This window comes from Aethina tumida, chromosome 1, assembly GCF_024364675.1.
Source record: "Aethina tumida isolate Nest 87 chromosome 1, icAetTumi1.1, whole genome shotgun sequence".
In the NCBI taxonomy this organism is placed as follows: domain Eukaryota; kingdom Metazoa; phylum Arthropoda; class Insecta; order Coleoptera; family Nitidulidae; genus Aethina; species Aethina tumida.
The window spans coordinates 62,629,982-62,643,500 of NC_065435.1; the positions used below are offsets into that span (position 1 = coordinate 62,629,982).

Sequence of the window (13,519 nt, forward strand, 5' to 3'; positions counted from 1 at the left end):
ATTGGAAAAATGTTGTGATTAATATTCTGCTTCTCCTTTTTAATTTTAATTAATTTTGTTTTTTTTTTCAGGAAATTTGGTCATATTAGTTATTGCTTATATGTGTTAAAATTCTGTTGTTGATGCAATGTTTAATTTATGCAGGAGATTACATTGTTTATACAATGGAGACGTTGGGTTTCCCTAGAAGGAATCATTTGTGTTCTTCTGTCATACTTTCCCCATAGAATTGTGATCACGATCGTACAATTGTGTGTGAATACAATTTATTTGAGTATTTCAAGTCCAAGTTTGAATTTGTATACAAAATAAGTTTTTTATTTAAAAACGCACTGCTGCAAAATCTTTTCTGTTGAAAATAAAATAATGTAAGGTGACTGAAAGAAAGCCTTAGTCACATTAAGTTTCACCAATCAAAATCTAATTAAAATAACCAAAAAATATAATCTAAATTATTACAAGTAATAGACAGGAAGGAAGAAAAATCAAACGTCTAATCTGTAGATTCGTCCATTTGATCTCAACCACACTGCGATGCCACAATTTTATAACAATGTAATCTGCGTTGGCCGCAACAACGTGAACTATGCCATATAACTATTCGGTTCGGTGCTATTCTAAACTGATAATGAAGTCGGTCGACGCTCGATATACTGCCCCCGGGGGACGGATACTCATAACGCAACATTTTTCTGGCATTGGATCACGGTGGGGTCCGTTTTAGTTTGGGGAAGTGGGTACGGCTATTCGCGTTATGTACTGAAATGGGACCCTTTCATTTCCTTAGCCCGTCGATCGTTCTCGTCTCTCTATCAGCAAGTTATCATCCCTATTGCCTAAGGACGCATTCTGATTGTCCCTTGTTGACAATTTTACATCTCTTTCATTAATAGATATATTGCATAGTGAAACGATTTAAGGTATATTCCGATTACGAATAAAAAGTAATTTATCGATTTTTCACAATCTTTATAATTATCCTGCCATTTTATTGAATTATTTTGTAACAAAATGTACAATAATTCAGTTATTGTCAATAACTTAAATTACGGTAATTAATATTTAATATTACAACTTGCTGCTTACTAATATAAAATATTTTATAAATAAAATGCAAGAATGGAATATAATTTTATGAAAATATACACATCAGAAAATTCTACCTAGTTTAAATATACATATTTTAATATCTGCATTAATATATAGTTTTCAAAATATAAATATATACAATAATGTTTATGCAGATAAAAGCAAAATACTTCATTTAAAAGCATTTTGTAATTGAATTTATAAACATAATCTAAACCACAGATCGAAATAGATTATATATTCTATTAACCCATTTTATTTACTTTATAAAATTATTTTGAATTTACGATATTAATAGTCTACAAAAACACTACTTTTTACCAAACAACAAATTAAAATTAATATTAAAACTTTGTACAAACTACAAAATTATTTAATTTACTAAACAACTTCAAACCGCATTAGGATTTATTTCTAAAATTCAGATACAGTGAATATAAAAATAATTTTGATTAATTAATGTTCAGCAAATTTTAAATATTGATGACAAATTTAAAGAAAATGAGTAAGTAAATTTCTTTTCTAGCATTAACATTTTAAAAAATCCTCTCTGATAGGGTCTTCAAATTTAACAAAACAATGTAAAGTTCAATGTGTATTTAAATGAGTAAGGAAGCTAAAAGTGCTGTCAGAAATAACGTTAAATCTTTAAACGAAATAGATCTATTAAGTTTAGTGTTGACTACTTTGTATGTGAAGAATTTTATTGGAGATTTCCTCCGCTATGCCAATAATTAAATTAAATACAATAAAATAGGAACAAGTAAAGTCGCGGGATACTTTTGTTTCAGATCTCTATGTAAATAACATGCAAAATTTTATATTATATCCTTGTTTATTTAAACCAAATTAAAGTAAACAAACATTTGATAAATTTAAAATATAAACATAATAAAGTTAATTCGCATATCATTAGTTTTTAGAGTAAAATGAAAGATAATTTAAATTAACCAAAAATAATTTTAATAAAGAATTTTTTAAACCCCCTCTGGTCATTGCCGGCAACTTTTTGCATACGTTTTCACCGAAGTGGCTTCGTCTTACGGTCACTACGAATGCCAGGTGCCATCCACTGTGACACGCGTTAGTTTAACTATTCCACCATTATTTATTTATATTATTATTTTAGTCAATATAAAGGTGTTGTGTATATTGCTCATTTGTGAAGAAATTCTTTTTTGAAGCATGTTCTACACATGCTCTATCGTATTTAAGTCTGGTGATTATGTCATAGTAAAATCTCAATGTCTCAATGTCACAATGTCACAACACGCATGTTATGAGGACGAGAATTATGGTACATGAGGCGGAAGTGTACATCAATAGCATCAGCATACTTCCTGGACGTGCCTAAGATGTTCCCTATAAACTCTCGTTTGACGAAAATCTGGATAAAACTATCATGCAGTCATTTTTAACCCAGTTTTGAAAATGTTCACACCATTCCAATCTTCTTTAGCGATTGTCTCTAGTAAGAGGTGGGCCTCTTATTGGTCTTCTAGAATGTTGATTGACTTCATGTAATCTGTTATCCCGATCAACTACTACGTTATATTCTTGATGTAATTATCTTACTAACCCAGATGCTGTAAGAAACAGTTGTCTTCAAGTAAATGTAAATACCGATCATCAGTTTTCCTTATAGTGTCCATGACCTGTATGTTGTTCAATTAGACTATTCGTTTCTCTAAAGCGCCTCCATAACCGACTAATGACACTTTGGGATGCACTAAACCTGTCCTACCTCAATTGCCTTAAACCACCTTGAAGCTCTCCCACTGCTTAATTCATTTCTTCGTGCTTAGTTAGGTGACGTCGTTCCATCGTAAAACACAATAGACGCTTAACAGCCCGACGGAGATAAATCAAAATAAATCATAAATGAATGGTTTATACGTATTTATATATAATTTAAGAAAACAAGGTACGGTTTTACATGACAATTCCACACTAAGTAAATAATCTGAATTTTCATAATAAATCCTTTGTGTGTTTTTATTCAGATGTTCACATGGAATATTCAGTGTAAATTAAATTTGGCAGAAACAGTATGACTACTGATGTTGTCAAGATTTTATATTTATTACTAAACAAAATAATTGTATAATAATAACGTGAAAACAAGCGAAAAACTGCGACCAACCACCAAAACATCTAAACAGTAATCTTTCTCCACATTACCATCATTTGTAACACGCGTGTAGATAGATCCATTTCACAACATGGTCAGGACACTAATTCGTCCCATTCATCCTATCATACATAAACATAATAGGGTGAGAGAGGGTACGCGTACGAAAAAAAAAAGAAAGGAATTGTTCTCAATTAAGGTCATAATTATAAAAGATTTATCTCGAGTTTCCATTAAATATTAACGAAGAAGATAAGAATTTACTCAAAACATTAATGTACTAACTAATTTGACATAAAAAATAAGATATTCAATAAATTATATTATCCAAATAAATAAAATGAAAAAATAAATAAATGAATGTCCCACCCGCAGTATAAATATTTCTCTTTTCTCTCTAAACACCCCGAGTACATTTTAATTCCCATAAATACGTTATAATAAGCAAAATTATACCGGGAATTCTATGATTAAAATTACAATAAATGATTGATGAGATAAGTATTGTATTAATCTTTTTGTAATCCTCTTATCTAACTATTGTTAGATATTTCATGGATAAAAAAAATAATTATTAGTAAATATTATTTTAAAAATAAAGTAACGTGTAAAAACTCCACTAACTTTGCCGACTCTTTTTTAACACTGAAAACTACAGTGAAATAGCCTAATACTTCAATCATAGACGTATTTTGAAACAACACAGTGTCTTCGTCGATACGGCTCTCTTTGCCTGTTCCCTCCTTTTTTCGTTCTGGATAAATGCAAAATTCGAATTTTGAATTGAATATTTTTAGGACATATCCTGACGCACTTAAAATTGTGTTGAAAATACATGAGATACCAGAGTACGCAAAATCTCCAATAAGAAAAAAAATAATCTCCTAAAGCATGTTTTTATTAAATAACTTTTGGAGCGCTTGGTACAATATAGGAGAAGTAGGAGTGTGACACTTACCACAGTCGGCCAGGCTATAAGTCTAAAAAAGTTAAAAAGGAATTATAATTACACGCCTTATACTCTGTATACCTTTACACAGTACACTCATTTTTATTTCTCCCTCTTTTATATGTCTTCCTTTCCACATTTGATGTTTTCCTTGAATCTGTATGCAAAGATTCAGGAGTAGTGTGAAGCATTGCACCCTCCGGCGCCAGTATATGAGTTGTATAATATTTTTTTAAAATGCTGGATACTAATTAGGACCGTTTGAAATGATATTTTAATTTATTTATTTCGTCATGGATTAAGTAGTTTTAGTACAATAATACTTATTCTTTTATCCTCACACAACAATATTTATTTTAAGTATATTCTGCATAAGAACAATTAAGAAAGTAACCGTTGAGAGATGTCTGTGAGTAATAATTTAAAAACATTCCAAAAGTAAGTGTAAGCGTAATAATTAATTTGCTATCGCAAATTGATCTTCTCGTTACATTTAACTTTTAATGTAGCTTAAGTCCCTCTAATTATTTATAGTTTCCTTATTCCTTTGTGCAGTAGTTTTTGATGGAAATATTCCTTTGCACATATTTTCTAGATGACTGGTTGTGTTAAAATTAATATAAAAAGTTTAACTTTGAAGACGAACTGAAATCTTAATATATTCCAAACTTTGACTTCAAAGCATCTTAATGTTTGTTTCTTACGAATTAAAGTCCTCGGCGTAAAAATGTTTTAAGCTACGGCAAACATTTTTGTTTAAAAAATGTAAATTTGATGATTATTTTCCCACATAATTATGTACATAAATTATTTTCTGACCATATGGAAGAAAAATATTATCTACGTAGAAGGAGATCTGAATAAAGTAACTAATATGGTAAGATGACGAAGTGGAATAAATATATGTAAAACATGAACATAAAATGATTTATTGTATGCGATGTCTAGGGGCCGATATGTAGTGTTAAAATCGCTATTCGTTTTTTTTGGCTAGTTTGTAGTTCGTAAATAAATGTGAATAATGGTTTTAGTCGCTATCTTTATGTTAGTCAAATATATTGACAGAGATTATGACAGTATGACTACTTATTTCGATTTATAATTACACGTACATCAAAACCATTAGTTAGTGGCTGTGGGGTAAGATGATTTGTGTAAAAAAACTGTTGATATGCTACAAAATTAATTAAATTAAATGTTGTTAATTTTTCACAATATTAGTAAAAAATAATTGTTCACCCTCTTATATTTGTATAATTTACCATAACTCATATAAAAGAGATCTTTTGGTAGTTAGAAATCACTACTCTTAATAAAAGCTCTATAAAGGGACAACTATTGCTTGAAGACGATTCATATAAAAGTTTCAAAATTGCCATATTTTCAAAAAAAATACGTATTTTTCAAAAAAAATTAATATAATTAATTTAGAAGTATAGAAACAGATGAATAAATCAAGAAAAGAAAAAACTAGATAAATGCAAATCACTATATTTTATAATCATTTAAGAACAGTAAATCTATTTATTAGTTACACAGTTTATATTTCAATATAATATATTATTTCATTTCCTTATTAATTTAAAATATACTATGATTAAATATTTTGGCATATTTAATAGCTATGTCAATCTACATTAGCTTTGTAACGAGCTAAAATTGTACACTATGTTCAAGTCCCAATTAATATCTACTATGAGCTTTTAACATGACAGAAGTGACGTACACCTGAAGGATTTAACGTAATTTCATTAATGTTTATATTCAAGTGGCAACATTAATGTATATTACTAATTGTCTAAGTTATTAACTAATTGAAAACTATTTTTAATTATTTATCATAATTCAATATTTTATTCATGAGAGTATAGTATGAAGATCAAAATACAAATGTAATTATGATTTTATCTACAGATTTAATTTTATTATCACTTATTAAATGGGACAATATAAACTTTAACCTTTAACAAGGTTTTAAATTATTTAGCAGTAATAATGTTCATATTTTTTAACCAGACGACTGACTGTGTTAAATTTTATAAAAAATGTTGACTTTGAAGACCAACTGAGAACTTTAATATATCCCAAACTTCAAAGCGCCTTGCTGTTTGCTTCTTAAGAATTTATAAGCTTTTAACGTTTGCGAGATAGATTTGGAAACGATTTTATGATTATAAATGTTTAATACATTTCAGAATGAACAATCATCAGTTTTTATTAATTAACATGGGTGCAAGGTATTTTCTTGTGTTAATAAATATTTTTCGTTTATTTTTTGAGAAAAAATAACTCAAATATTCTGTACAAAGTTGGAAGAGAAAGAAAACAAGATTTAGGGAGATACATTAGGCGCTCGTAAATATTATATTCTACAAACAAACGTTTTAAAGTAAATTTACGCAATTATACAAAATATAAAGGTCTATTGAAAATTACACATCAAATTTATGAAAATGAAACATATCCAATATACCTCAGTCAAACAGTAATTTTTCAAATACGGATTATCAGGACAAAAATAGTTCTCACTCCTTCTACGCAGATAACCAATTATTAGTCAATAAATAAGATTGCTACCTAATTAAATTTCAGTAGATAATGTAAATATTCGGTGGGCAGATTCAGTTAAATATTGGTATCTAATTTTAGATAAAAAATTGACGTCGAGTTTAAATATTAAATATTTTTGAAAGATAGCAAAATTATTGGAAATTAATGCGTAGAAAGAGTAAAATAAGGTCCATTATTAAAGTTTTTTATAAAAAGGCTTCTCACGTATTTGGAAAAGCTGAGGTTCACCAAAATTATTATTAAAATTATTTCGTGATACAGTAGAGTTCGACAATGAGTAAGGAAGAAAAATTACGGGGCATTGTAACCGATGACCTAGTAACTCAGTACTGTCTAACCTAGTTAATAAATATATGTTACTTTTTTAATATATAAGATACATCCCCAAAATATTATATTTTTCTTAAAATTCTGAAATGTGACCAATTTCAGACATTATCTATAAAAAAATAAAAAAGTAGTTTTTTCACTGGACTCTATGTTTCTGAAATTATTAACTTTAGGATTAAAACTATTCTTTAGTTCAGGAGTTTTGATGACACAATAATTGCTAATGACCTCTTTAACTTTTTCCAATTTTAGTGTAACGTATGTTAGTAATAGTAAGTAATAATTTATTTTTTGTTTTAAACTTAAAAGAATTGTAACAAACTCTCAGATCTCAGAAAATTCAATAAAATATTAATGCAATATTTACGATCTGCACACACAAATTTATTGCCTCACTAATACATGCACTGATCTACTGTTATTGTTTAATCTAAAATTCAATTATGCAATAATGAATGACATTCATTTTATTAAAATATTTGTATTATTTAATAGTTGTAAATATGTAATATAATTCTGTACAAAATTAATATTATATATAATAATTATGTGTTTATTATAATAATAATTTTATACCATTATATATTATTTATATATTTGGCATACATTCTGATAGATATGAGTTTAAATTGGTTATTATGTTAAAAATATTATGTCAAGAGCTTATTTCATCGTATGACATTACATTACATAACAAATTAAATTTATCTATTTTTATAAATTTTGAAGATTACTATATAAAAAAGGTAAAAGCCTATTTAAGCAATAATTAAAAATACATTATTAAGTAATAAAAGTACAGTTCGTTATTTTGACGATGTATATATATTCCGTGAAGTGAATTATAAATGAGAATCCTAATCCTTAAACGGAAGTGGATTAGAAATGAGAAACGGCAAATCATAATCTTGAACTGGGAGTCACATTTTAACTATTAAATTAATTTAATTTTTAAAATTTTGAGGATTTACAATCCATAAGGTTATTCGAAAAATACACTGATTATTTAACAAATAATTAAAAATATATTAAGTAATCAAAAAAAAAAGTTTACTTTAATGGATAAATAACTAAATGAAATTGCTATAGTTAGTTATTTTTGACGTTGTATAGTCCACGAAGTGAATTGGAAATGAGAAACAGTCCTAAATTATTATATATATATATATATATATATATATATATATATATATATATATATATATATATATATATTAAATTTTGAGAATTGAATTTCTTTAAAGCTATCCAAAAAAGATAGAATTATTTAAGTAATCAGAAAAAAGTTCTAAAACTAAATGTATAGTTCGTGAAGTAAATTAGAAATGAAAAAAATGAGTCCTAATTCTTAATGGGTTGGAAAAACTCCACCGCGTCTTTAAAATAATTGCAATAAAAGAATTGGCATATTTTAACAATTAAATAAATTTATTTATAAAAATTTTGAGAATTAAGTTTTTTGAAAGCTACCCAAAAAAGTTAACAAATGATTGAAATGTTTTAAATATTCAGAAAAAAAAATCACTCAAATGGGTAAAAAAACTAAAGGAAATAACTATAGTTTGTTATTTTTCACAACGTATAGTTCGTGAAGTGAATTAGGAATGAGAAACAGTGAGTCCTAATCTTTAAACGGAAGGTAAAAACTCAGCCGCGTCTTTAAAGCGATTGTAATAACAGAAGTGGCGCATTTTAACTTTCCTTCTAAAAATACTCGACGGGAGAGGGTCGCGGGCTCAGGCGAACTTTTATGGATGTGTGCGGCGGAATTTCCTCGCGAGCATTTTCTCGGTCATACTTTTATGTAATCCTCAACTTTACGAGTTGCCAACTTTGCCTAAAACCGTCCCACTCGCATCGCTCATCCATCATTTATGCCATAAGCGGGCCCCGTTCCCCGTCCGTCCGCGTTATCGTTCATTAGAAGTCGGCTGCGACGTAAATGTTTATTGAAAGTCCGAGATTCGACTGAATTACATTTACGCTCCACAACTATATGCAAAGTATTAAAGTAATACGAGTGGAAATGCCATTTTTACACACCCGGAACGGTCCGGCCGTGTGGGCTTCGACCCGTCATAAATATTTCCCAAATATAAATGCTCACTCGGTAACGGATTTTTTTTTTCGGCCAAACTGCAATATGAATATTAAATGCATTTCGCAATAAAACCCGTTACCATCAAATTATTTTCCTGGCGAACGGGCTTTTTCATTTACGTTAAGTTAAATAGTGAAATATCAGATCGGGCATGCAATCCGTGAATTTGTTTTTAAATAAAAATAAATTTTAAATAACATGGAATTAATTAATCGTCGGCATTATACCCATTCGTGCATGTTTAAAGTTTAACTGCAATTTAGTTTTAATGATTATTAGGTGCTGTAAACCTGCTCCGGTATAAATTTTTAATTGTGGTGAACACACGTTTCACTACGATTTCATTTAATTGCATATCAGTTTTTCTTTTTGAGTAAACAAAATATAAAGATTTAGAGTAACATAAAGTGTTTACTACAAGAAAGTTCTTTCTTTTTGATATAAAGGAATGTCAGAAAAATTTATTTTTTAAAAGTAAAGAAACATTATAACATTTTTATAATTTCTAATTAGTTTCCTCAAAATTTTTAACTTTCAAATAGTATTGTATATGAGGACCATATATTTTTCATTAGTTTGAATAATTGACAATCATATGATTCTGACTTTTAGTACGTATTTATTAATTGACCGCTTATCTTATAAAAATATATATATATATATACACATAAGACATTTATTTTTTTATTGTATTTTACAATAGAAAGATATTATTTAATTTTAAAAGAAATGAATCAACTCTTCAAGTTGCTTTACGGTAAATTGAGATAACTGAGAGGTTTAGTGTTTCCCAAAGTGACGTTGGACTGTTGTGGAGGTGCTTTAGAGAAATTGATAGTCCAGCTAGAACAGCTTCCAAGTCGTGGACAATGTACAACAGTAACTCAAAATTAAAATCATCAAAACAAGATTGTAATTGATTGGGTGAACGTCTTAAGCAAATTCGGAAAGTTTTTACGTATAGAGGTGGTTTGTGGTGGTGTCATTATAGGCGGTAGAAATAATCTCATTTATCCAAACTTCCATCATGACCACCGAAGAAATTGAGTTGTTATCATGGCATCCAAATTATCATATTATTGACCACCTTAATTTGTCTATGTCAAACAGCTGTAGAACAATTATAAACAAAAAAATTATTTTTTATTTATAATTGTATTATTTTATTTATATTATTATTTATTACCAGATACCAAAAAACATCCCCATCCTTTGATGTTTTCACCACCGTGTTTTTTGGTACTAAAAATCGCGTCTCGTTCTAACAAGCCTCCTTACATATTGTCTGTCATCACTCCATAGTACCAAATTCTCATGCGTGGGGTCCAGTCCATTTAATTTCAGGTCAACACCATTCGGATTTTACAGTTCCATTTGGATATATAAGGCTTTTTCACACTTCACATAACCGACAGTTATATTAGAAACATGTGGGCCTAAATCTCTAAAATATTTCTTGATTAATTTGCCTTGATTTTATTGGATTGTTTATCGATATCCGTCTGATGTGCTTATCGACATTGGAATTTGTTTTTCAAAGACGCCCCATTTTATTTTCTCTGTTCTGTTTAATGAAAATTTAAATTAATTTTTATTTCTTGTAATCTTAAAAAGTATCACATCTTGCAATGCCCAATGTCAGATATGACATTGAAATACACTACTTGGCAAAAATATTGACCACCTTCTAAACATCAGTTCTATTACGATATTTTAAAGCGATATCAGTATTTCAATAAACCGATATTATCAAAAAAAATCAATTTCTTAAAATTTTTCCATTATTTTTAACCACCACTGTATGGGTTAATTAAAAATATAAACTATTAATTATCAGATTTATATGATTTTCGAGAATTCTAACTATTTAGAATCATATGATTAACATAGAACAATAATATTTTTAAGTTCCAAAATATTTATTTGAAGAAGCTAATCAAAAATTTTAAGTTTCAAATTTTTAATAGTATTACAAATTTCACTGATATTATTCCTACCAAAAAAAGCATCATTGTTTTCAATTCAATATGAATAAAAAGAGTTGTTAATCAATTTCAAGGGATGCAAACAAGTGGGAAGGAAATGTATACAATCTGTTACATGCGACAACAGATCTTAGTTTTACCATTAAATTTCATGTATACTTTTATACCAGACAAAAATTTGACACATTTTCAGTTTTTTCATAATAACGTTTGAAGTTGATTATCTATCTGAATTATCCATCAAAAACACAATTCACGTTCTAGAAATTTCGTTCACAATAACTCAATAAATGGCCCCCTAATAGCAGACACACTGTGTGTGTTCATCTTTTTTAACAACCCACAAAATGACGACTGTTGATACATACAATATTATATAATGGCCAAAATAAGAGGCATTTACGTTTAATTATCTTAAACATGTATTAAAGGGGAAATTTTCTTATCTTGTTTCCTTATATCGATAAAAATAGAATTTCTTATCTTATATCTTAAAACATTCTCAGAATTATTTTTAGTGTAATCTTGGTATTTTTTTCGTAAATAACAAAGAATATTTATTTGATTTATATTGAAAACAACATTTAAAATTGATTGCTAGATATCTATTTACATACATGTAAAATTTTATGGTTTTAAAAATCATTTACATTATTTATTTGTCACATTTACATATCTAAATGTATTATCATAGCATATACAAATGGTACAAATTTATGTTTTTTAAACTTAAACATGCTATGTACAAATTTTCAAGTGAAAAAGTTAATCTCAATGCAGACAACGTATTTGTATATACATTGGTCACGAAATACTTAACCTTTACATCAATACAAATTAAAATAAAAATTAAATGTTAACAGATCATAAGCGTCGATATATTGTATTAATATTTAAAAAGCAACTTTAACAATTTATATTTTTTATTTTTGTCATTATTTTATCAAAACAATATTTACATGTCTTTTTATATACCATACAAAAATTTGTTACTAGTTTACCTAGTTTTTCCAAATATCTAATAATATTTTTATCGACTAATTGATAAATGTGAAGTAAATAAAAATATATGATTTTATAGAATTTCTATAGTAAATTAATCACAGCAGATTTTTAAAATGATATCGTCCTGTTTTAATTACATTACTGTAAGTACGATAATAAAAATCTCAAGTGTATTAATCTGCGTGGTATCATCTGTCCTATCTGATCTGAGAACAATTTGGTTTTTCCTCAGTTATACCATAAGTATCTTAATTGTGAGAATACATGATGAAAACTCTAATACTGTTTTTTACAACCTTATGTGAGTACATACAAATTCATAAAACTAGTTCAAATTAATTAAAACTAGACAACTGTCATATCTGTTCTATAGAGCTCATGACATATTTAGGCGATCTCTTTATAGCATGTCAGTTTTTTGTTGAATATCCGGTCGTACAGGAAATTACTTTTATTTCGAAAACTATAATTACAAACCTGATAAGCTGAAATTATAATTTTTCACTGAAAGACTCAATTTTCTATCACGAAACACGAAAAAACACTGATACGACTCAGCAACCCGTGCATCTATTTTTATTCCCTAGTATTGTCTTATTTAATTAGATTTTACCATTGTTTTGCAGTTTCAATTCAGTTTTAAACCAAAATGTAATTGGACATTATGAATATTGTAATCATTCCGAATACTGTTTTATTAAAATTTTACTCTATATTTATTGTTTGTCTGTGTTTGATTGGGATTTAAAAATTGAAACAGTAAAATTGTATAAATAATAAATAATATGTTTTTGTAACTGTCGCTTGTTTATTTCTTTATACAAAAATGGAGCATATACTGACATGCAAAATTGCAACGAGTACTAAAAACTACATTTTGTTAATTTTTTAGGTTACATTACCCAAACATGGTGTTATACTGTGACATCCCAAAGCAAGGAATTGGATTTTCCCATTCAGACCTTGAACAGAGAAAATGACAACACTTTTACCAGAATTACCAAAAACATATCCAAAATAATTCACTGTCCGACTGGTACTAAATTCAGCGCATCTGAAATGATATGTGTCTTCCAGGATTCGTTCGAAACGGATCCTTCATCAACAAACAAACTAACTGATTGTGAACAAAGTCAAAACGGCGCAACACAGCCCAATCCAGATAATTGTAGATCCTTTATACTATGCGGTCCATCTGGTGCCTACGAAATGGACTGTCCGGCCAATTTGATCTTCAACAAGGACCTGGGAGTGTGCGATTTTCCTCAAACCCACTGCTGTTGTGAATACAAAGAAAAAAGACCAAGTATTTTAACAAATTACATGTAATAAATAAAAACAAAGTCATATAAATTGTT

At 28.1% G+C, this 13,519-nt stretch overlaps 1 protein-coding gene across 1 annotated transcript; it reads left to right on the forward strand.

Annotated features, from left to right (window-relative positions):
• Nucleotides 1–12,328: 12,328 nt before the first annotated feature.
• On the forward strand, nt 12,329–13,514 carry LOC109606476 (chondroitin proteoglycan 2). Its single transcript, XM_020023025.2, has 2 exons — nt 12,329–12,462; nt 13,054–13,514. Exons 1-2 carry the CDS (start codon nt 12,426–12,428, stop codon nt 13,488–13,490), a joined length of 474 nt encoding a protein of 157 aa, XP_019878584.2. The 5' UTR covers nt 12,329–12,425; the 3' UTR covers nt 13,491–13,514.
• The last annotated feature ends 5 nt before the right edge of the window (nt 13,515–13,519 follow it).